The sequence below is a fragment of the Sciurus carolinensis genome, chromosome 4 (assembly GCF_902686445.1).
Source record: "Sciurus carolinensis chromosome 4, mSciCar1.2, whole genome shotgun sequence".
Lineage (NCBI taxonomy): Eukaryota > Metazoa > Chordata > Mammalia > Rodentia > Sciuridae > Sciurus > Sciurus carolinensis.
In genome coordinates, this window is record NC_062216.1 from 50,366,611 (window position 1) to 50,389,658 (window position 23,048).

The 23,048-nt window shown below is 37.6% G+C and overlaps 2 protein-coding genes across 11 annotated transcripts in view; one reads left to right on the forward strand and one right to left on the reverse strand.

The window, feature by feature from the left end:
- Hook3 (hook microtubule tethering protein 3) overlaps window positions 1-7,046 on the reverse strand; it is a 159,905-nt gene extending 152,859 nt beyond the window's left edge. For all 7 annotated transcript variants that reach the window (XR_007108464.1, XR_007108465.1, XM_047550945.1 and 4 more), the window contains exon 1: window positions 6,754-7,046. Coding sequence is in view for 5 of the 7 variants with exons in the window: in XM_047550945.1 (XP_047406901.1) it covers window positions 6,754-6,810 (57 nt within the window). In the remaining 2 variants the exon portion in view is untranslated. The remainder of the gene's footprint in view (window positions 1-6,753) is intronic.
- The window catches only part of Rnf170 (ring finger protein 170), a 37,225-nt gene continuing 20,869 nt past the window's right edge, over window positions 6,693-23,048 (forward strand). The window contains exons 1-2 of one of the 4 annotated variants that reach the window (XM_047550950.1): window positions 6,693-7,405; window positions 13,801-13,944. In XM_047550950.1, the coding sequence (XP_047406906.1) occupies window positions 13,808-13,944 (137 nt within the window). In that variant the 5' untranslated portion in view covers window positions 6,693-7,405; window positions 13,801-13,807. Of the gene's footprint in view, window positions 7,406-13,800; window positions 13,945-21,651; window positions 21,724-23,048 lie in introns of those variants that run through there. The other 3 variants (XM_047550951.1, XM_047550949.1, XM_047550952.1) reach the window with 3 other exon arrangements.

A 23,048-nucleotide genomic window follows, 5' to 3' on the forward strand; every position in this document is an offset into this window, starting at 1 on the left:
TGCAGGTAGGGCGTGGCTGGAGGAGTGGGTTCTTGGGGCATGCCCTTGGGTTTTATATTTCATCCTTATTGAGCAGAGCTCTGTTTCTTGCTGGTAAAGTATTAAGCTGCATTCCTCCACCACATCCTTCCACCATGATGTTCTGCCTTGACTCAGGCCCTGAGGAAAGGAGTTGGCTATCTATGGAATGAGACCTCTAAATCCATGAGCACCAAAATAAATTTTAGAGAAAATTCTTCTCTAAAATTTTTCTAGTCAGGTCCTTTGTTCACAGCATGAAAATCCTGACTAAAACTGAAATACTGTAGCAATTTACTCTTACTAATAGTGAAAGAATTCTACTTCTCTGCATTTCACCATCTATAATACCTTTTAAAACAGAACTATTAACAATAGAGTCATAGCTTCTTCAAATTTTACAAAGAAGAGTCCGTGAGTAATAATGGTTAAATGGCAGAGGCCAAGGGACTTATCTTAAAGATCCTCAGAGAAGGTAGTTTTTACTTAGGCAAATATTTGGGAGGGTGGCGAGAAGCTTCCAACCTAATGCATGCACTAATAAAATATTAGTAAATGAGCCAGGTACAGTTGTACATGCCTCTAGTCCCAGTTATGTAGCTGCTGGCTGAAGCAGGAGAACTGCGAGTTCGAGGCCAGCCTGGGTGATATAGACCTAATCTTTAAAAAAAAAAAAAAAAAAAAAAAACCAAATGAATAAATGAAACAAATATATATCATCTGCAGGAACTGATTTTAAACTTTCCTCCATTACCACATTATCAGACATCACATAATGTATTAATGACAAAAATAAATTAGTACTTGCTTGCATTTTAGCATTGATAAATTAATAGTCCACTTAAAAAAAAAAAGTCTTTCTTATAGGTTTAGAAGGAAAGTGGGGCAACAGTGAGGACCACATCTCATGTATCTCTCTGACACTAACCTTACCAAAATGTCCCACACAGAATGAGCCTACAGTGTGAATATTTCTTCAAATTTAGTGAACTAATTTTAATCCCCAACTTTACTTCTAAATTGGTATGTAATCTTAGATATTTCATCTCAGTTTTTCCATGTGAAGATTGGGGGAAAATACCTTCTAGAGGGGTGTGTTGTTTGAGGGATGAATGAGAAAACAAGTATGCATTAGATATTCTGAAGTGTAAAGTAATGGTCCCCAAACTTGGTATACATGAGAATTACCTGGGACATTTTCATTTTGAAAATGCACACTTCTTAGCCCTGGCTACTGAATCAGAATGTGTGTGTGCACGCCGGCACTGGAGCCTGAAATCTTTTTTATCTGGAGGAGGGGGGGGATGAATGAGAAAACAAGTATGCATTAGATATTCTGAAGTGTAAAGTAATGGTCCCCAAACTTGGTATACATGAGAATTACCTGGGACATTTTCATTTTGAAAATGCACACTTCTTAGCCCTGGCTACTGAATCAGAATGTGTGTGTGCACGCCGGCACTGGAGCCTGAAATCTTTTTTATCTGGAGGAGGGGGGTACTGGGGGTTGAGTCCAGGGCACTCTACCACTGAGATACATTCCCCCCAGCTTTTAAAAAAAAAATTTTTTTTTCAAATTTTGAGACAGGGTTTCTCTAAATTGCCCAGGGTGGCTCAAACTTGTGATCCTCCTGCCTCAGCCTCTCAAGTAGTTGGGATTACAGGTATGAGCCACAGTGCCCAGTGCTAGGAATGTTCTTAACAAGCTCATCAAATAATCTTAAATAGCTGGACACTGGTTTAATACTTGGAACCCTCTAATCTAAAGCTCTCAAGGATATAAGATTATTCTTTTCTCTAAACCCCTGTGGGCTGGGAAGGGAACCCAAGGGTCTTTTGCAAGCAAATGCTCTCTATTATTCAGCTCTATCCCCACCTAGGACACAAGATGAGAAAACTGCCTGTGGCCAATCAGAAGAAACAATTTAATAAAGCAAGTAATTTTTAAAAACAAGAGATCTAATTCTAAGACTTGATCTTTTTTTCCTTTAGGATTCACTGAAAGCTAAATTTCCATTTTGATTTTTAAGATGCAACACTCAATTATTTTCTCTATAATAAAACCAATGAATTGTACCCCTTAAAAGGATGAAGTTTATGGTATGTGGATTATCTACATGTTTTTAAAAACCTATCTGATAGGACATACAATTTGCTTTTCCTTGAAAAAAGTTTTTTAAAAGTTTGTAAGATTCTGATTCAGCAGCCTTCCTCTTCTTTTAATTATTAGTATCTTTGTGGCCCATGTTGTGAGAAGAAAAACGTTAAGTTAGAACACTTCCAGTCCCATGTACTTTGTGACCCATTTGTAATTCATGCACAAAAAAGCCAAAACACTTTGACAAGGGTAGTTATTAAAATTCAGTCTGAGTCCTCAAAAAAAAAAAAAAAAACTAACACCTACCAGTTCTATGCTAACATCTGTAGGTCATTTCAGGATAGCAGTACAGTAAAATTGAAAGATAACTGCATTTAATTCCACCACGTTCCCCCTCCTTCACCTCCACAAATGCAAGAGAAATAAAGCAGAAGATCACCTGGTAATAACACCTCTAGAGCAGTGGTTCTCAACCAAGGGTGATTTTGTTCCCTAGGAGACATTTTTGGCAAGTACAGCTAGGTGGGTACTAGTAACATTTAGTAATCAATGTTACTATAAAATGCCCTACGATGCACAGGGGAGTGCCCACAACAAAGCATTATCCAATCCAAAATGTCAAATGGCAATAAGGTTAAAAAACACCCTGCTCCAGAGCAATGGTTCTCAAAATGCAGTTGCCAGGTCACTAAGGACATATCACCTGGGAACTTGTAAGGATGTATCACCTGGGAACTTGTAAGAAATGCAAAATCTCAGGCCCTAGACCTACAGAATTAGCAACTCTGGCCCTGGGCAAAGTAGTAAAAAATATTCCAGGTAATGCTGATTCAATGCTAATGCATGAGATCTGTTTCTGGAGTTGGTAACATTAATGATGAATATGAATGCACTGAAACATATAAATGCATTATGAATTAAAACCAGGATTCAAACTTAGGCAGGCTAAGATTAGAAGCTATATTCTGAACTACCATGCTTTACCGACCCTCTCTTTGAGTACTTTAAGTCTTCATCACATCAGAAATTTCTTTACTCTTTCATCAAAGATCAAAGTTCTAGGTAGGCTGGAGTTGGCAGAGGAGAGACAATGGAATAGAAGAGATACCCTTCCTAATTCTATACACTAGTAGGCATTTTATAGGCTTCTAAATAACAACATGAAAACAATAAGAATATGTTCAGGTTTCTGGATTTCCCATTAGTGAGGCAAGCCTATATGATAATTCTCTTTCATTTAGCTTCTTAACATCAACAATGTTTTTCTTAGCAGTTTTTAAAGCCTGGGAAAGGGGATGGGGATGTAGGTCAATAGCAGAGAGTGTGCTTACAATGTGCAAGCACCGGGTGCAATCCCCAGCACTGTAAAATAATACATAAAACCTAGGGAAATGCAATTCATGTACCTTTCAAGAAATTAGGTTTGACAAGTGTAATAGGAAGGAGAGGTTTTTGTTGCTGTTTTTTCTAAAAGGTAGGAATACATTTTGACTCAGAGAGAAGGGAGAGGAGGTAGAGCAGAAATTTTTAAGCACAGCCTGCTGAGCTTGCTTGACTGCATAAACTGATTTGGAATTTAAGCTTAAGATGTTTTCCACTGGTAGGATGATACTTTGTCTTTTCATAAACATTCCTCTTTCAACAAAAATTTGAAACATGCAGTTCTTGGGTTCTCTGATACAATGGCAATTTATCCAGCATTTGGAGCAATAAGATTCAGTTTCACAGGAGTGAATTCTGCATAGGTGACTAAAAGTCATTTCTTTATATCCTTTATAAAAGTCTGAGCTTTTACTTTACGTTGAGTGGAAGAATTTCTAAAATATATTACATATCTCTCCTGTCTCAAATTATATGCTACATAATTAAAATAATCTCGTATTTGCTATTAAGGACCATAAATCTGATTTTCAATAACTGAACATGCAGGTTCTGGAGATACACGAGGTTGTCAGTCCAAAGACTGAATCACCAGGCTGCACTGTCAGTTCTTGGGATTTCTCTATCACTGACAACTATCTGAATTTGCTAAGTGTTGCAGCCACCTTCTAGCCTACAGTGTGCTAACACACACACACACACACACACACACACACACACAATCAAGTTGTCTAGAAGTTTAATTATTCCAAATGGTTGTTCTTTCTTTAGAGTATTATTATGTACATTTTCCTTTATATTTGGTTTTGGAATTGTGTTCAGCATTTGACCTCCAGATAGAAGTGTTATTAGACTAAACCTAGAAGTTCAGCTGCCCCAAACACTGTTCACATGTTTAATCTTTTTATAATAACAGACAAAAGAGAACCCAGAATTGAAACACTACTTTGAAACATTTTAATAAACAATGTTTTAAAATGTTTGTGAATCTGAGAATAGCACCTACGTGGTTTTGTCATCCATAATCTCTAATCTTCTGCAGCTCTTTTCTTTGATGAGGCTTCCAGTGACATTTCAGAAAGTCTATAATACCAAATTCCTTGACCTCCCTGCAGCTGATAAGGTGGATTACTCCTATTTCTTACACTGTATCCAATTCTAAACAGATTTTTTTTGGTTGGGGATGGTGGGGGAGACTGGGGATTGAATCCAGAGGTGCTTTATCACTGAGTCACATCCTCAGCCTGTTTTTTTATTTTTTAATTTTGAGACAGGGTCTCACTAATTTGCTTACGGCCTTGCTAAATTGCTGAGGCTGGCTTTGAATCTGGGATACTCCTGTCTCAGCCTCCCAAGTTGCTGAGATTACAGGTGTGCTCCACAGTATCTGACAATTCTCTTAAATTGTATGGTTTTGTTAGAAGCCCTTCAAATTTGCTGCCTTTCCTCTTTTTATAAGGATTCTCACTCAAATAACTGCACTATTATTATTAGTTATTTTTTGCAGATGCTATTCAAATTCATCTCTATTTTCATAACTTTTCTTTCCAGATTTTAAACAATGTAGCACCACTTCAGATGCAATTAGCTTCCTCATCTGCCTTCTTGCTTCTTTTTCTAACATTATGGGAGGCTCTACTGAGTAGTGACTTGTACAGATCCAACAATTGAAATTCTGAAGATCTTCACCCTTCTGTTTACAACCTTTGCAAATCTATTTCTTCCACCGAATCAAGGAATCTATTAATTCTTTCCTTTATCTATCTCTTCCCTGCCTAATCAAATCTTGCCCACATCATGTAACTTATCAAAATCCTCTTTTCTAAAACTCAGCAGTGAAGCCTATCTTTTGGCCTGAAATTGTAACCATTAGTTGTATGTTAACTAAATATTATTAAAAACAATCTGAAAACTCGAAAATGGTTTAATAAAAAACTATCAATACATCATATTCTACCATTGTATATATTCTGAACTCTAGAAAGACATAATTTGACTCATGATGTAACCAAATTATAAAAACCTCAGACATTACTTTGATTCACTTGTTAAAACTAACTCAAGGAGATGCTTCTCCAACCTTTTCAGCAAAATGCCCCTGCACAGGAAATAGTAATGTATATACTCCAGGAATCTTAACTTGTAACTCAAGGCACCACAACAGAATTCCTTAATATGTGTTTTACCTTTAAAATTAACACAAAGGGCTGAGGGCAGTAGCTAAGTGATAGAGCCCATGCTCAGCATGCAGGAGGCCCTGGGTTCAATCTCCAGCACCCAAAGAATATATAAATAAATGAAATTAATACAAATACTATAGTAGCCTCCATAAATACATTTGTGTTCTTTTAGAAAGGACATTTAACATCTTCAGCAACAAGTAAAACAAATGCTCCAGAAAGGGATACTTGGTCTATTCTATGGTTCTGCATATCCCTTAGCCACCACCAGAATATGAAACATGTCAGTTTACTGTCCAGCTCTTGAAGGAGCTACTAAAGGCACTGTTGACATCAAACCCAACACTTTTACTTGAATAATTTCAAATTACAATTCCACAATGTTGCCCCAAAATGTCTTTGCGTTCCCCTGCTGATTCCCCAAATACCTCACACTTTTACTTAAATTATCTTTGATACCTTTTATAAGTACCTGCACATCGCTTACTTTCTAATAGCTCAATGCTTCTGGCATTTTAAATACTCTGCCCCGGGTTCCTCTTCATATTTCTCCTAACTCGCTTAGAAATATTTCTTTTATATTCCAGTGGGGAGGGCTCGTCGCTCAAGGGGCTACACTCTATACTTCGTGAACGTTAAAACAAAGGCGAGAAGCGTCATAACCAGGGGTCCCGAGAGCCTCTACAGACTGCCGGGGCACCGCTTTGGTGTCCCAAGAAGCTCGAGAGTAGAACGCCAGCGCCGCCGCAGCTGCAAACAATCCTAATTACAGTGTCGCCAGCACCCCGTCATTAGCTTCCACCGGGCCGGTTTCCACTCGAAGAACAGCCAACACCTCAGCAGGGCAAGTTTCTCTCGGACCCTGGGCGGCGCCTGTCACCATCCGGGTCGCGCCCGGCTGACCCCGGCCGGGCCGCGGTGGCGGCCCGCACCAGCGTCCTCAGCTCCGCCCGCCCCAGGCCCCGGATATGACGGCACCGCCGCCCTCGGCGCTCGACCCCCGGGAGAAGCGTGAGGGTACCCCGGAAAGGCGGCCCTAGGAGGGGGGTCTTCCATCGGCCCGCCGTCACCACATACCCAAGTGAGAAGACTCTCGCACAGCTCCACCCGCTCCACCGACTCCACGTTGAACATCTTCCTCTGCTGGGGCTTGGCAGCGCCTCCCCACCTAGCCAGAAACCGCCGCCGCCTGGCCTGGGGTTGGTCCGGAGGGTCCGGGCAGCTGACCGGGCCTCTGGCCCACCTCCTTCGTGCGCCCTGGCCGCCTACACTCGCCGGCACTGGCAATGGGTCCCGCACCGTCACCCCCGTGCCCCTCCTTCTCCTTTCACTCGGGACTGCGCGCCGCCGCCAGCCCACGGCCACGCCCGCCACCCCGCGTCCCCGCCCCCGGCCGCCTACACCGCCTCCAGCGAACTCCGCAGCCGGCGAGCGCCGCGGCGGCGAACCACTGCGCACAATCGAATTGCACTCCGCCCGCGCGCCCCGACGCCGGCCGCAGCGTGCCCGACGCGCACGCGCCCGGGCTTGCGGCGCGGGTCTTCCTTGCCCCGCCGCCGGCTCGCGCCCTCACGGAAGCTCAAATGTGCGCGTGCGCCTGCGCCCGCACTTCAAATTAAAAAAGGGACAGCTTGTGGTTGCCCTGGAGGGGTGGCGGGGGCACTCCCCGGAAATAATCTTTAATCTCTATCACCAGGAATTGGCGAGGTAGTCCCTCTGCGGTGGAGAGGTACGCGCCCCCACTCCTCGGCCGCGAGTGCGTCGCCGGCCACGCCCCCGAACCCAGGCCGGCGGATGCGCGGGGTAGCCTCTGGGCTGCGCGCGGAAGTCGCTGCCTGCGGGCTAGGGAAACCGGGCCGGGTCCCGAGCCGCCCGGCGACAGTGGACCGGCTAGGTGGAGGGCGTCTGGGTGGTTTTAAGTGGGTTTGGCCTGCGCTGAGGCGAGCCAGTCTTCTCTATTGGAGCCTCGACTCCCCGAAAACTTTACTTGAAGTAGGAGAGGGTGGACGCTAGTTCCCCAGTCCTTAAGGACTGCATCAGTGCTGAGGCCCTGTTTCTTCTGGTTTTGAGAGTAGACTACCCTTAGTGAAGAGGTGGACCACTGTCGCGTTCTCGCCGTTTTGGACGCACCAGCCTCTTTAGGCTTACCGATACATTTTTAAGCGCTTTAGTATGTGCAGAAACTTGCATACGACATACATGTTTAAGGCCTAATGAATGAAACACTCAGATTGCCGGCTCCCCAGGAGTCCTTTCGCTCATACCCTGTGTGTTCTTAGCGTAATTCCTTCCCAGTAATTTTTCCACCTATGTATGCATGCGATATAGTTTTCCTTCGCCTGATTTTGAACTTAAATGAATGGAACCATATTCTGTTATTTTGTGACCTTCAATTAATATTAAATTTTGTTATATAAGGTAATTTTCATCACTGTGTGGTATTCCATTGTGTGAATTTAGCAGTGTATCCATTCTACTGTTGATGTGCATTTTGTTGTGGTTTGAGGCTGCTCAGAACAATTGTTATAAACATACCTGGATTCCATGCAAAGGTGCTGGGGTTTCTAAGACAACCAACCTTGAAGTCCTGGAAGAATGGTGGATTCATAGTGTGTGCATAACTACTTAACAATGCAAAACTTTTATTTCTAGTGGTGCAAAATTAACTTCCCTAGACACATTTTCATTTTGAGGTTCCTGTAGTCCACACCCCACCCCGTTCCCATTAATGAAGCGTAGCTCAGTGGTAGAGCCCTTGCTTAGCATGTGTAGGCAGTGGGTTCAATCCCACTGCAAGCGGGGGAGTAGATATTCTCAGCACTGAGAAGTGCCAAACTGGTATTGAGTTTTTAATAATGGCTCACAGATTACAAGCTAACTACTCACACATGGTGATTTATCATTATTTTGTGAATGTAAGAAAATACTACTTGCCACTTGAAGTATTTTTTTGTTTTTGTTTTTCTTTTGTTTGTTTTTGTTTTGGTACCAGGGATTGAACTCAGATGTGCTTAACCACTGAGCCACATCCCCAGCCCTTTATTTTTAATTTTCAGACAGCATCTTGCTAAGTTCCTTAGGGCCTCACTCAGTTGCTGAGACTGCCTTTGAACTTGCTACTTCCTGCCTCGCCCTCTCCAGCCTTTGGAATAACAATCCTGCTCCCACACTCAGCTCCACCTGAAGTCTTTTCAGGGTCTTTCTTACAAACGTTCTTCCTTACACCAAGGGGGGAAATTATCTGTTTAGAAATTAAAATATGAATCTCTTTTGCTTTGGGTTGCTCTTTTGATACCTCTGAAGCTTTGTCAAACCAGAGTTCCTTCATTCCATTCTATGTTGTTTCTGTAGATTACCAGTCACTGTAAGTGACTATGCCCTTTTAGACAAGTAAATAAACTCAGTAAATATACGTTGTGCTGACTTTATGCACTGGTCCTGTTCCTTGCCAGAGGGACTGTGATATTGTAGTAAGCACCTTTACTCCCAATGTTCAGGTTTTCAAGGCTTTGACACAATTGATCTAAAGCCTTCCTTTTCAAGCTTGACTGCTTACCCACATTGCTTTACTGTATGATGTTGCAGTGTTCTTGAGGTTTTATTTAAGCTCCACTTAAGACTTGATGGAAGTTTTATTAAAAGCTTTTTCAATGAGTAATTGCAGAAGACATGAGGCCATCAAATTTCTATATGAACATTAGTAAAAAGACCCCGAGTTTCTCCTTTGCTCCAAGAAATCCTAGAATTTCCCATTTTCCCTTATTGTGGTTGATTTGGTTGGTTTTGGTTTTGGTTTTTATTTTCCTCTCCCTTCCCTGAAGCTCAGAGAAAAGACCCAGGAGAGGTGAATTGAACTTGTCTTAGCTGTCTTCTTATTATGGCTAAGTGGATGCTAATTGTTATCTGATGTTTTTCTTTTTCTTTTTCTTTTTTTTTTTTTTGTGCTGGGGATCGAATTCTAGTTGTTATCTGTAGATGTTTATCAGATTGATGTGAACATGGTGGTGGTCTATATGGTGGTGTTCCCAAATTCATCCAGTCTTCCCAGAGAACAGATAATTAGAACCTTAATTAAAGAGAGTTTGAGATGTTAAATGGTACAGCTATTGCAATATTACACGGCACAACTTTTATCATAGTTCTGTTTCCTTGACAGTTACTAATGGTAATCAAAATGTTATATCTTTTATTTGCTGAGTTGTGCCCAGCAATATGTTAAGTGCTTTATCTTTATATTCTCATAGTAAATTTCACAAGGTTACACTTTTTAGTTTTTGTCCAAAATGGCAATATGATGTGATTCAACCTAATTTTCTGCATTTTTTACCTACGAGTAAGCTGAGATTCAAACTTTACATAAGTACTCAATTGTCTGGCTCCAAAGCTTATGCTTCTTTTGCTACATTAAGCTACTCCTCAGTAAGATTTAGCTAACTAGGCAGTAGCAAAGCCAGTTGTCTTCAGACTTCTGTCAGTTATACCTTCCAAGACCTTTGGTATTTTGTTTTTGTAAAAACTCAAAAACAGAATACTATTAACTTTTATTTTAATATTTCACAGGATCCCATGAATTAAATTAAATGTTATGTTCTTTACATTTAATAACCTTGTTTCTGGGTTTCAAGTAAACAACATTTAGTGGCCCCTATAACAATTAAGACCCTGCTCAAGGGTTCTGAATGAAAGGACTTCATAACACAGAGGTCTTAGCAATTGACATGCCCTGTAGTCCATATGGGTGCCTCCATTTGCCATTCAGGGATGTCTTGGAAGACAGCAACAAGAAATAGAGTAATTAACTAGGTGTTAAGAATGGGTATGGAGCTGGGTGCACTGGCACATGCCTGTAATCCCAGTGGCTTGGGAAAGTGAGGCGCGAGAATATCGAGTTTAAAGCCAGCCTCAGCAAAGCAAGGCACTAAGCAACTCAGTGAGACCCTGTCTCTGGGCTGGGGATGTCACTCAATGGTCCAGTGCCCCTGAGTTCAATCTCTGGTACCGAAAGGACAAAAAAAAAGGGGGGGGGTATGGAAAGAACTTGGAGGTCTAATTTGCATCTCAGTGGAAGAGGCAGATTTTATTGTTAAAGTAAGACATACTTGAAAAGGATTTAAACTATAGAACTGTATCCTGGGGAAGATGATGGTCTGGCTCTCCCCTTTCAGCACCCCCAATCCATAAAACCACTTTCAACTTGGCTTTTTATCTTGCCCAACTTTTTTTTTTTTTTTTTTTTTTTTTGGTGCTAGGGTTAGAACCCAAGACCTCATTCATGACATTCATGCTGTACCATTGAGCTACAGCCCTAGCCCCATGACTTTTTCCTACTTTGAAAACTGAAAAATGTGGTGGTGAAAAAAGCTGAAGAAACCATCTAGCCCAGCTTTAACTTTTTGCAGAAGTGGAGAGGTCCTGAGAGATGGTGGGGTCTCCTTAGCAGACCTGAAACTAAAATCCATGCTATTAATGTCCAAGCAGCAAAATGGGCTGCAATTAAGAACCTGTGGTAGCAGGTGGAATCAACCTCAGTTTACTGTTCCCAACCAGCATTAACTATGAAAAACAGAGAACTATAATCCAGGTTGACTTTGGAATTCATCTTCAAGATTGAGTTATTATATCAACTCCTTGAGTAGGAATATGTGATCTTTTTGTAGTTTATCCTGTTTTCTTAAATAAGACCATCTCCTTTCTAAACTGAGGTTGTAGTATAGTACCTTATAATACCTCATTTTTGAGCCCTTGATTCCTTTTTAACTCTGATTAAGCTGTGGCATAAGAACTATATAGTCCCTCAACATAGACCTAACACCATTAAAGTAGATTTCCATGTCACACAAGTGAACTTTTTTGTTCTCTCAACAATGTTGGAACCTGCTGTAAATGATGCAAATAATATTATATGGGCATGTAATACCTAAAATATGTGGGATACCTGAGCTGTTGGAAGTATGTAGGAAGCAATATCTTAAGAGTGTAATTGCATAGAAGTCAAATTATGGACAGAATATATATATATATATATATTTTTTTTTTTTTTTTTTTTTTTTTTGTACAGTAGAATTTAATCACATTGTCACTGATTGCACATCCAAAGACAGGGAAACAAAAGTAACACATCTTTTTCTTTTTCCTTTTTGTGGTCCCAGGGATTGAATTTACGGCTTTACATATGCTAAGCAAGCTTCTTTTTTTTAACTAGTAAGTAGTAGGCTGCCTAAATGTTATAACATGGAAGAAAATATGAATAATATAATAACAATGTGTCTGTTGGTGCACTTAACTTGCAAAGCACTTTTGCCTCTGTTTAATTTGGTTTAATTCTCACAACTCTGAAGTAATTAAATTCAGTAATTAGAGACCAGGAATCTTGACAGAGATAGCATTTTGATTATCTTTGAACAGATACAAGTAGGTCTTGCTGCCTCTAGGACTTTTGACACAGCCATTGCATTTCTAACTTAAAAAGAGGAAACCTAATTAAAAATTTTAAGTTGGCCAGGTAGCCTATCCTTATATTATTGGAGGTTCCTCCCTATCCCCCAGTTTCAGCTAGCAGTTAATCTGACTCTTTTGAATGAAAATACTGAAATTAGAGCTCTTTCTCTGAGTTTCTTGGTATGCACCTTCATAAAGGGCATTTGAAATCTGTCATTAGAGATCCCTGATTATCAGGTTATTATTAAGTGTAAAGCTTATGCAACCAGCCTTTGATCTTTTTTTTCTGCTTAGTTTTCTTCCATGAGAGGTACTTTCCTTATTAGTATCCAGTTCAGATTCATTTCAAAGGTGTTAGACTTTCACACTCAAAAATTTCCTCGTAACAGAGACTCACCTGATTTTTGATTATACTGGATAAAAATTTAATTTTATCCAATTTAATAAGTTATATAAATGTAGAAATTTGAGTTCTACTATTACATATATTTAATTGAATATTTCCTTCATTTCCCTTTAAGTATAAGACTTTGAACTTTACAGTTTTGTCTTCTGAAAAAAATACAAATTACCTGTGATATTTGGACTCTGATTGGTTGGGTTGTCTCCTCTCATACCTATAGAATTGGATACTACCATTTTTTTTCTAGAGTATGGGAAAGAGAGTTTCATTTCTTCCCTCTTCTCTTTATAAGGAAATGCAGCCTCACAGTAATTCCATATTCCCAGCAGTTCAAAGAGTTCTGAACAGTAAACTGAGGTTAGTTTCAAGTGAGATTAACAGTTTTTCAAGCATCAGAATTTTCATTAATTCAAGTAATATTAGTACAAATACAAATTTCCTATAGCCTGTCTTTTACGTTTCAAAGTACACTATTAGTATAATAAATGACTTTTATTTATGCGGATATTTATTAGGTTGTCCTGTGTACAGAGCACAATATAGGTAATACAGGAATATTTATAAAAGGCTACAATATATTTCCTTTTTCATCCATACATGGTAAATTCCATAAGACATATATTTAATGCTGTGAGGGAGAAGAGTAATCTGATAAACTTGGAGAAATTCTTTGGTATTCAGGATAAAGATAAGAGTAGTTGGACAAAAAAAAAATATATTTTTTTTTTTCTTAAAGGGGCTAAGCTTGAAGCAGGAAGCTATTTTTAAAAAATTTTTGTCTAAACCCTGGGCATAATGGCACACAACTAGAATCCCAGCAACTCTGGAAGTTGAATCAGAAGGATCACAAGCTTGAGGCCAGCCTTAGCAACTTAGTGAGGCCTTAAGTAAGTTAAGGAGACCCTGTCTCAAAAAATAAAAAAGGGCCAGGGATGGAGCTCAGTGAACCCTGGGTTCAGTCCCCTATACCAAAAAAAAAAAAAAAAAAAAAAAAAAAAAAGAGAGAGAAAGGTCTAAAAGATATGTAAATGGATGATAAATTGTAGTAGTTGTTTTCTTTAAAGGAAATAGCATTTTGTACTCCAAAACAAAGTTTCTGACAAATTTTAAAGAATTCACTAGTGGGGGAATCTTCACTAGAATTGAGGTTAATGTAGCTTACATTAAGGGAATGCCACCAATACGAATTATGTTAGAAGTCAGCTACACTTACATTACTTTTATTGGTATATTTCATTTGCACTGTGTCATTTGTACTTTTGTCTTGTTTCTTTATATTTTAGACCTGGAATGGCCAGATATCAAGGTGAAGTCCAAAGTTTGAAACTGGACGATGATTCAGTTATAGAAGGAGTAAGTGACCAAGTACTTGTGGCAGTTGTGGTCAGTTTCACTTTGATTGCTACCCTGGTATATGCACTTTTCAGGTGAGATTGAAAGAAAAATGAATTGAAATATTATATATTTCCAAGGATCACTGACTCTTTGACTCCTTATAATATGTAATACTTAATACAAAAAAACAAGTAACTGATCTCAATGATTGTGTATATTTGCTAAAGTATTTTATTTTCCACTGGGTTCTGAATGCTAACATATATTTCCTGACTTACCAGATAATATTTAAATTCATCACCCATCCTATGGGAATATAATAGTTTGGAAAAATTAATTTTAGTATTTGAATCTACCAACTAGTATGAATATAGATAATAAGTGCAAAATGTTTTCAGATTTTAAATGAAAAAGCTGAGCCAAAAAAAAAGAGACAAAAAATAAAACTTTGGACACTATAGAGTAAATTAAGATTAGAATCAATTAATTAACCTTAATTAGTGAACTGTTGTAGAATCAGGAATAATATTTAAAGGCCTGAGATCTCTATATACCAATATGTAGACCCTGGATTTTTGTAGATTTTTAATCCCCCAATTGCAAATATGTTTTCTGTAAAGCATATTTGTAGAAAGGATTATATGACACATTATGTGGACACTTAGGGAAAAAATGGTGATTTATTCTTTTACCTCTGCATTTATAATCTCTTAATAGGATAATATAACTTTGATTTCAGTAGATTATTTTATGGAGTGATACTCCATAGTGTTACTTGGTGATAAAGTTGTGGATCTAATGAGGAAATAATGCCTTGGTGATAGCAGATATAAATGAATTCAAAACTGGTGTGTAAGTTGTTCTTAAGAATACTGACTAATGTTTTAATATAAACCAAATAGGAGGATACTGTGTATTACTGAAAGACTCTATCCTTGGGCCTATTACATTCAATTTTAATAGTAATTAGGTTAAAGAATACATAAGAAGTAGGCTTATTAAATTATCAGACAGGAGGCTGGTACAACAGAATGAGAATTTAGAAATGGTCAACTTGTACATCAACTAACCTTTGACAGGTGTGCCATTACCACTCAGTGGAGAAAAAATTCAACAAATGGTGCTGAAACAATTGGGTAGCCACATGCAAAAGAATGAAACTGGTCCCATACCACACCAAATTAACTCAAAATGGGTCAAAGATTTAAACATAAGAGCTAAAACTATAATGCTTGTGATCAGTTTGCCCTGGAAGGGTTCATGTATTAGAAGTTTGATCTTCAGAGTGGTGATGTTGGAAAGTGATGTGGAACCTTTAAGAGTTAGGGTCTAGTGGAAGATTTTAAGTCATTAAGGGCACTGCTCTTAGAAGAAATTAATGTAATTCTAGTTGGACCCCCAGTTAGTTTCCACAAGAAGAGTTGTTAAAGAGCAAGACCTGCCCCTCTCTGGTCTCTGGCTTCCTGTCTTACCATTTGAGATAGCACGCATGCACGCCCCACTCCCTCTTATGCACTCCTGTCATGAGGTCATTTACTATGATGCAGTGTGACTAGGAGTGTCCTACCACTTTCTTCCACCAAAATTATAAGCTATATAAACCACTTTTCTTTATAAAGTATCTAGCCTCAGGTATTTTGTTACAGCAGTATAAAACAGACTAATATAGTACTTTTGGAAGAAAACCTAAGAGTAAGTAAATCACAACCTTGGTTTTGGCAAAGGATCTTAGATGTGGTACCAAAAGCATGAGCAACAAAAGATAAATTACACCCACAGACTTCATCAAAATTAAGAACTTTTATGCGTCAAAAGATATTATCAATAAAGTGAAAAGATAACCCACAAGAATGGGAGAAAATATATGTAAATCTTATCTCCGTTAAAGCACTTGTAACTAGAATAAAGAATTAATAACTTAGTAATAAAAAGAAAACCCAATTAATAAATGGGAAAAGGATTTGAATTGAAATTTCTCCAAAGAAGATATGTAAATGGCCAATAAGCACATGAAAAGATGTTCCCCATTATTAATTATTGGGAAATACAAAATCAAAATTCAGTGAGATACTACCTCACATCCATAAATATGGCTACCCATCAAAAATACTCAAAATAGCATGTGGTAGGATGTAGAAAAATTGGAACCCTTGTGCACTGTTGGCAGGAGGGTAAAATGGAATAGCCATTATAGAAAACAATATGACAGGTCCTCAAAAAATTAAAAATGGGATAACCATATGATGCAGCAGTTCCAAAAGGAGGGACTCAGAGACTTTTGAATATTCATGTTCATAGTAGTAGTATTTACAGTAACTAAAAAGTGTAAGCAACACAATGGCCCATCAACAAATAAATGGTTAAGCAAAGTATGGCATATACATATAATGGAATAATATTCAGCCTTAAAAAGGAAATTATGCAGTCCCACCAAACATTTAAAGAAGAATTATCACTAGTCTTTCTCAAATTTTTCTAAAAACTCAAAGAGAAGGGAACATAACTTATTCTCTGAGGCCAACATTACCATGATACCAAAGTCACATAAAGACATTTCAGGAGGGCAAGGATGTATCTATGTGATAGAATGCTTGCAGAACCTGTGGGAGTACAAGACCCTGGGTTCAATTCCCAGTACCAGCCCTTCAAAAAGTACTTTATGGAAAAGAAAATTACCAACCAATTTCCCTGATGAACATATATGCAAAAATTATCAATAAAATACTAGCAAACCAAATTCAACAGCACATGAAAAGAATCATACACCATGATCAGGTGGGATTTATCTCTGAGATGCAAGGATGGTTCAGCATATATAAATCAATGTGATAACATATTAACAATGAAAGACAAAAATCACATGATCACCTCAATATAGGCAGGAAAAATATTTGACAACATTCAGTGTCTTTTCATGATTAAAAAAAACAATAAATTAGACTACATATGACAAGGTCACAACTAATATACTCAATAATGAAAAGCTTACAGCAAGGAATAAGACAAGGATGTCCACTTTTGTCACTTCTATCTAGTGTGGTACTGGAACTCCTGGCCAGAGTTATTAGGCAAGAAAAAGAAAAAAATCACCCAAATAGTAAAGAAAGAAGCAAATTTTTGTTTGCAGATGACAATTTTATATATGGAAAACCCTTAAAATACTCCACCAGAAAATTCTAATAACAAATGCAATAAACTTGCAGGATACAAAATCAACATACAAACATCATAACATTTCTAATACTGCACAGTGAACTATCCAAAAAGGAAATGAGAAAAACAATCCCCTTTTCAATAGCATTAAATTTTAAAAATCGTGAGACAAAAGATTTGTATAATGAAAACTTTAGAACGTTAATGAAGTTGTTGAAAAAGACACAAATAAGTGGAATATCCTATGTTCATGAATTAGAATTAATATTGTTAAAGTGTCCATACGACCTAAAGCAATCTACAGATTCAGCGTAATTCCTATCAAAACTCCAATGTCATTTTTTTCACAGCACTATTAAAATCATAAAGTTTGTGTGGACCCAGAAAATATCCCAAATAGTCAAAGCAGTCTTGAGCTAAAAGAACAAAGCTATCTGACTTCAAAATTTACTGTAAACCAATAGTAATCAAAACAGCATGGTACTCTTATTAAAAACTGAGATATCAAAGACCAATTGAAAAGAAAAAAAGAATCCAGGAATAAATTCATTTATCATCAGTTGATCTTTGATAAAGTTGTCAAGAGCAAGCAGGAAAAGGTCTCTTCAATAAAGAATGGGAAAACTGTATATTCACTTGCCCAGGAATGAAATTGAAATTGAACCCTTTTCTCACATATATAAAAATTAGTTCATCCAGGTGCAGTGTCACTACCTGTGATCCCAGCTTCTTGGGAGACTGAGGCAGGAGGATCCCAAGTTCAAGACCAGCCTTAGTAATTTAGCAAGAAAAATGAAAAGGGGTGGGGATGTGGCTCAATAGTAAATCTTTTTCCTAGCGTGTGTGAGGTTCTAGATTCATTTTCCTAACGTGAGGTTCTAGGTTCAATCTCCAGTACAATAAATGAATGAATGAATGAATAAATAAGACAAAGATATTTCTCAAAAGACATTCAAATTGCTAACAGGTAAGTGAAAAATGTTCAACCTTACTCATCATCAGGGAAATGCAATCTAACACTCCAATGAAAAATTATAAATAAAACTACAATGAGATATCACCTCCCATCTGTTAGAATGACTTATCAAAAAGACAAAAGACAGCAAGTGTCAGTGAGAATGTGGAACAAAGTGAACCCTTGCACATTGTTAGTAGGAATGTAAAATGGTGTAGTCACTGTGGAAAACTATAGAAGTTTCTCAAAACATTAAAATTAGAATTACATGGTACAGCAATAACACTTCTGGCTATATATTGAGAGGTATATTTCAAAGAGATATCTATGTTATGTTCATTGCAGTTTTGGTTTACAGTGTCTAAGAGATGAAATCAGGCTAAGTAACTATTAGATAAATTTATATATATATATATAAATATATGTATATTTAAAACATATATATATAGAGAGAGACACACACACAAAATCGAATACTATTCAGCTTTAAAAAGAATGGATTTCCTATCATTTGCAACAGTCTATATGAATCTAGTGGATATTATGCAAACTGAAATAAGCCAAATATAGAAAGACAAATACTGTGTGATCTTATTTATGTATGGAATCTAAAAAAGTTGAAATCATAGAAGCAGAAAGGATAAGGGCCAGATAAATATTAGGCAAAGGGCCAGGGATGGTGAGGCATGCCTGTAATCGCAGCAACTCAGGAGACTAAGGCAGGAGGATCAAAAGTTCAAAGCCAGCCTCAGCAACTTAGTGAGGTTTTAAGCAACTTAGTGAGACCCTGTCCCAAAATAAAAAAGGGCTGGGGATGTGGCTCAGTGGCAAAGCACTCCTGAGTTCAATCACCAGTACTAAAAAAGAAAAAAATAGAGGTGGGGACTTAATGGAATTTAAGAAATTTTGGTCAAAGGATATGGTGTTTCAATTAAGATGAATTATTTGAAAAAGGAATGGGGAGCAGAGGAGTATCCCAAATCCATAATTAAATTAGCCCACTTAAAATACTGTTTTATAGGATTAACTTTATTATTAAATATCATTTCCACTTTTCTAATTTCTCTACTATGAACAGTTATTACTTGTATAATAGATGTTTTCCCCTGCAGACTGGAATGATATGAAGCCTAAACTAAAATTTTGTTTAATAAGGCAATTGTATATTGTAGATGCCAGAAACTTAACAGTAAAGGATACATTTATAAAAATAACCAGCTAAAGGGAGATGAATAGAGGAGGGAGACCAACCAGTGGGGGTAGGGTGGGAGAGGGAAGTGCCTTGGATTGATATTTGCCAAATTGTATTGTTACATTGTATGAATATACTAATATGTGACAATAAAACCCACCATTAGGTTGCAAGTATGATGTACCAATACAAAAATATGGAGAAAAAAATAGCCAGCTAAAGGTCACACCTGGGTAATATTCAATTTGGGACAATTATTTAAACTGGAGAATGTTCAGGGAAATTGTCAAAATGGTGAACGATATAGGAAGAAAATCACAAAACACCAGAAGGAGCTGGGGATATCTAGCTTAGGGAAAGAGACTGTTGGACATAAAACTGTCTCCTAAATATGAAGAGGGCTTGTTTTGTTAAAGAATGAAGCAAGGGCAATAGTGTGTGTCTACAGTTCTGGTACTCAAAGGCTGAGGCAGGAAAATCACTTGAGCCTAGGAGTTCAAGACCAGTCTGGGCAACAAATGAGATTCCATCTCAAAAAACTACAAAACAGAATTAGATTTCCTCTGTGTGGCTTCATGGATAGGACCAAAGCCAATTGGTAAAGATAAATGATATTTTGGCTCAATTTAAGAAGTACTTTGAAATTATGTAAGGTGCTCCCAATTACTTAGACATTGGCTTGCATCTGTCATATGATTGAGTAGGAGGTCAGTTTAAGTTCCTGTCCAGTTCTCCAGATTCAAATTTAATTGCAGTTGTAATCCTATTACTACCACTGAGGTAACTAATTAGTGATGGGTTGGAGAAGGGTAGCCTGTGTAGTTTATACTTTAGGCAAAGGAACCTTTTGCCCCATGTTTTTAATCATTACAATCATTTTTTTTTTATATTGGGGTAAATTATACATAACATAAAAATTACCATTTTAACCATTTTTAAGTGTATAAGTCATTGACATTAAGTACATTCACAGTGCTGTATAAACATCATCATTGTCCACTTCAAAAATTTACATTATCCCAAATAGAAGTTGTTACCATTTAAACAACAATACCTTCCTATTTGCCTTTTCTCAGTCTCTGGTAGCCTATGTTCTACTTTGTGTCTCAATGAATTACCCTATTTTAGGTAATTCATAAAGTAGAATTACAAAATATTTGTCCTTTTTTGTCTGGCTAATTTCACTTTGCATAATGTTTTCAAAGTCCATTTACCTTATAACATATATAAGAATTTCATTCCTTTTTATGCTAAATAATATTTCATTGTATGAATATGCCACTTTTTATTTATCCATTCATCTATTTATGGACATTGGGATATTTGAGTTATTCCCACCTTTTGGCTATTGTGAATAATGCTGCTAGAAATACTGATGTACAAGTACCTGGTTGAATCCCTGATTTCATTTGGAATTCCTGGTCATGTGATAATTCTGTGTTTAACATTTATTTATGTTTTTATATTTTGAGACAAGGTCTTGCTGTGTTGCCTAAACTTGTCTGTTTAACTTTAGTAAACTGTTTTCTACTGTGGTTTGTCTTATTTTACATTTTTACCAGCAATGTATAAGGACTCCAGCTTCTCAACATCCCTTGCCAACATTTATTTTCTGGGGTTTTCTTTCCTTCCTTTTAAATTATCATTTTTTTAATAATAATCATCCTCATGCGAAATAAGTTGTATCTCATTGTGGTTTTGATTTCCATTTCCCTAATGAATACCAATGTTGAACATAATTTCACATGCTCATTGGCCATTTGTATGTTTTCTTTGGAGAAATGTCCATTTATGTCTTTTACCCACTATTGAATAGGGTTGTTTACTTTTTTGTCTTTGAGTTATAAGTATACTTTATGTATTCTGATGTTATTGTTAGGTATATGCTTTACAAATATTTTCCATTCTGTGGATTTTTTATTTTATTCTCTTGATAGCATCCTTTGATGCACAAGAGTTTTTGATTTTGATTAAGTCCAATTCATCTATTTTTTCTTTTTGTTGCTTGTTTCTTGGTCTTATATTTATGAAATCATTGCCAAATCCAAAGCTTTGAAGATTTATGAAGATCTTGTTTTTTTTTTCCTCTTAAGTTTAACTGCCAAGTTTAATCTGTTGGTCCATTTTGAAATCATCTTGGTATATGATTTTAGGTAAGGGTCCAATTTCATTCTTTTGCATGTGGATATCTAGTTTTTCCAGCACCATTTGTTGAAAGACTATATTTTCCCTATTAATCAGTCTTGGCCCCCTTGTCAAAAATCAATTGACCATTGTCCCAGTTTGGCCTGCTAAAAAAATAAACTAAAAAATAACTGAATAACAAACGTTTCTGAACAACAAACATTTCTTCTCACAATTCCAGAAACTGGGAAGTTCAAGATTAAGGGGTGTTAGTCAGTTTTCTGCCATTATAACAATATACCTGAGTTAATCATCATATAAAGAGAAAACTTTATTTGGGCTCAGAGTTTGGAGGCTCTGGTTCATGACTGATTGGCCCCACTCCTTTGGGAACAATGGCAAGGCAGCAAATCATGGAAGGAGCAAGTCTACAAAGAAAAATCAGAGGTAGGGACTGGGATCCAAATCCCCTTCAAGGGTGGCACACTCCCAATAGATCTCCCACTAGGCTCCACCTCCTAAAGGTTCCACCACCTCCCACTAAGGCTATCCTGGGGACCAGGCCTTTTGGGGACACTCAAGATTCATACTAAGGGTTGTTGGGTCTGTGTCTGGCACAATACCACCTCTTGGTGTATAGGTTTAACTGTGGGTGTCACTCTTATGACCTAATTACCTCCCAAAGGTCCCATCTCCAAATATGTTTTCACTGGGGATTATGGTTTCAACATATGAATGGTAAGGAGGGTAGGACACACAGATATTTAGACTATATGTGAGAGTTTATTTCTGGAGTCTGTGTTCTAGTCCATCGGTTTATATGTCCTTATGACAGTATCACCCTGTTTTTATTACTGTACCTTTGTAGTAAATTCTCAAATCAAGAAGTGTATGTCCTCTAATTTTTTTCTTTTAAAGAATTGTTTTGGATGTTTGGAGTCTCTTGAAATTCCATATGAATTTTAGGATAAGCTTTTAAATTTCTTCAAAATATGCCATTGGGGTTTTGATAGGAACTGAATTATATCTGTAGACCAATCCTTTAGGTAGTATTTTCATCTTAGCAAGTAAGTCTTCCAGTAGGATCTTTTCGTTCATTTGTCTTTTTTTCCTCTAAGCAGTTGTTTTGTAGCTGTAATTAATTTCTTATCTATTTGCCCTTCCTTTTTGGTTTTTTTGTTTGTTTGTTTGTTTTGTTTGTTTGGTAGTGGGTAGTGGGGATAAAATCAAGGTGGGGTACTTTACTACTGAGCTATATCCCCAGCTTTTTATTTTGAGACAGGGTCTCACTAAGTTGCTTAGAGCCTCACTAAATTGCTGAGGTTGGCCTCGAACTTGTGATCCTCCTGACTCAGCTTTCGGAGTTACTGGAATCACAGGTGTGCACCACCATACCCTGCTTGTCCTTCCTTCTCAAACTGTCTCTATCAGCCACCATTTGTTGACATATCAGAAACCAGTGAAAAGTGTCTTACACATTTGTATGCTTTGATTCAGACTGTTCATTATCCCATGGTTTTCTAAATTTTTGGTTCTGCACTCATAGTTGTCAATCACATTTAACTTCTTGAATTCCAGGTCCTATTCAGCAGCTTGGTCTGTCCTTGTTCTTTGGCTATACTTTGACTTTTCAAGTATTCTACTACTAGATTTAAGAATTCTTACATCTTCCTGATATGAAAAGAAGCCAACTGAAAGAGTTTCCAGGCATCTGGTTCATGTCTGTACTCTGAAAAGTCATCAATATTTTTTTCCAATGAAAATGGAATGGT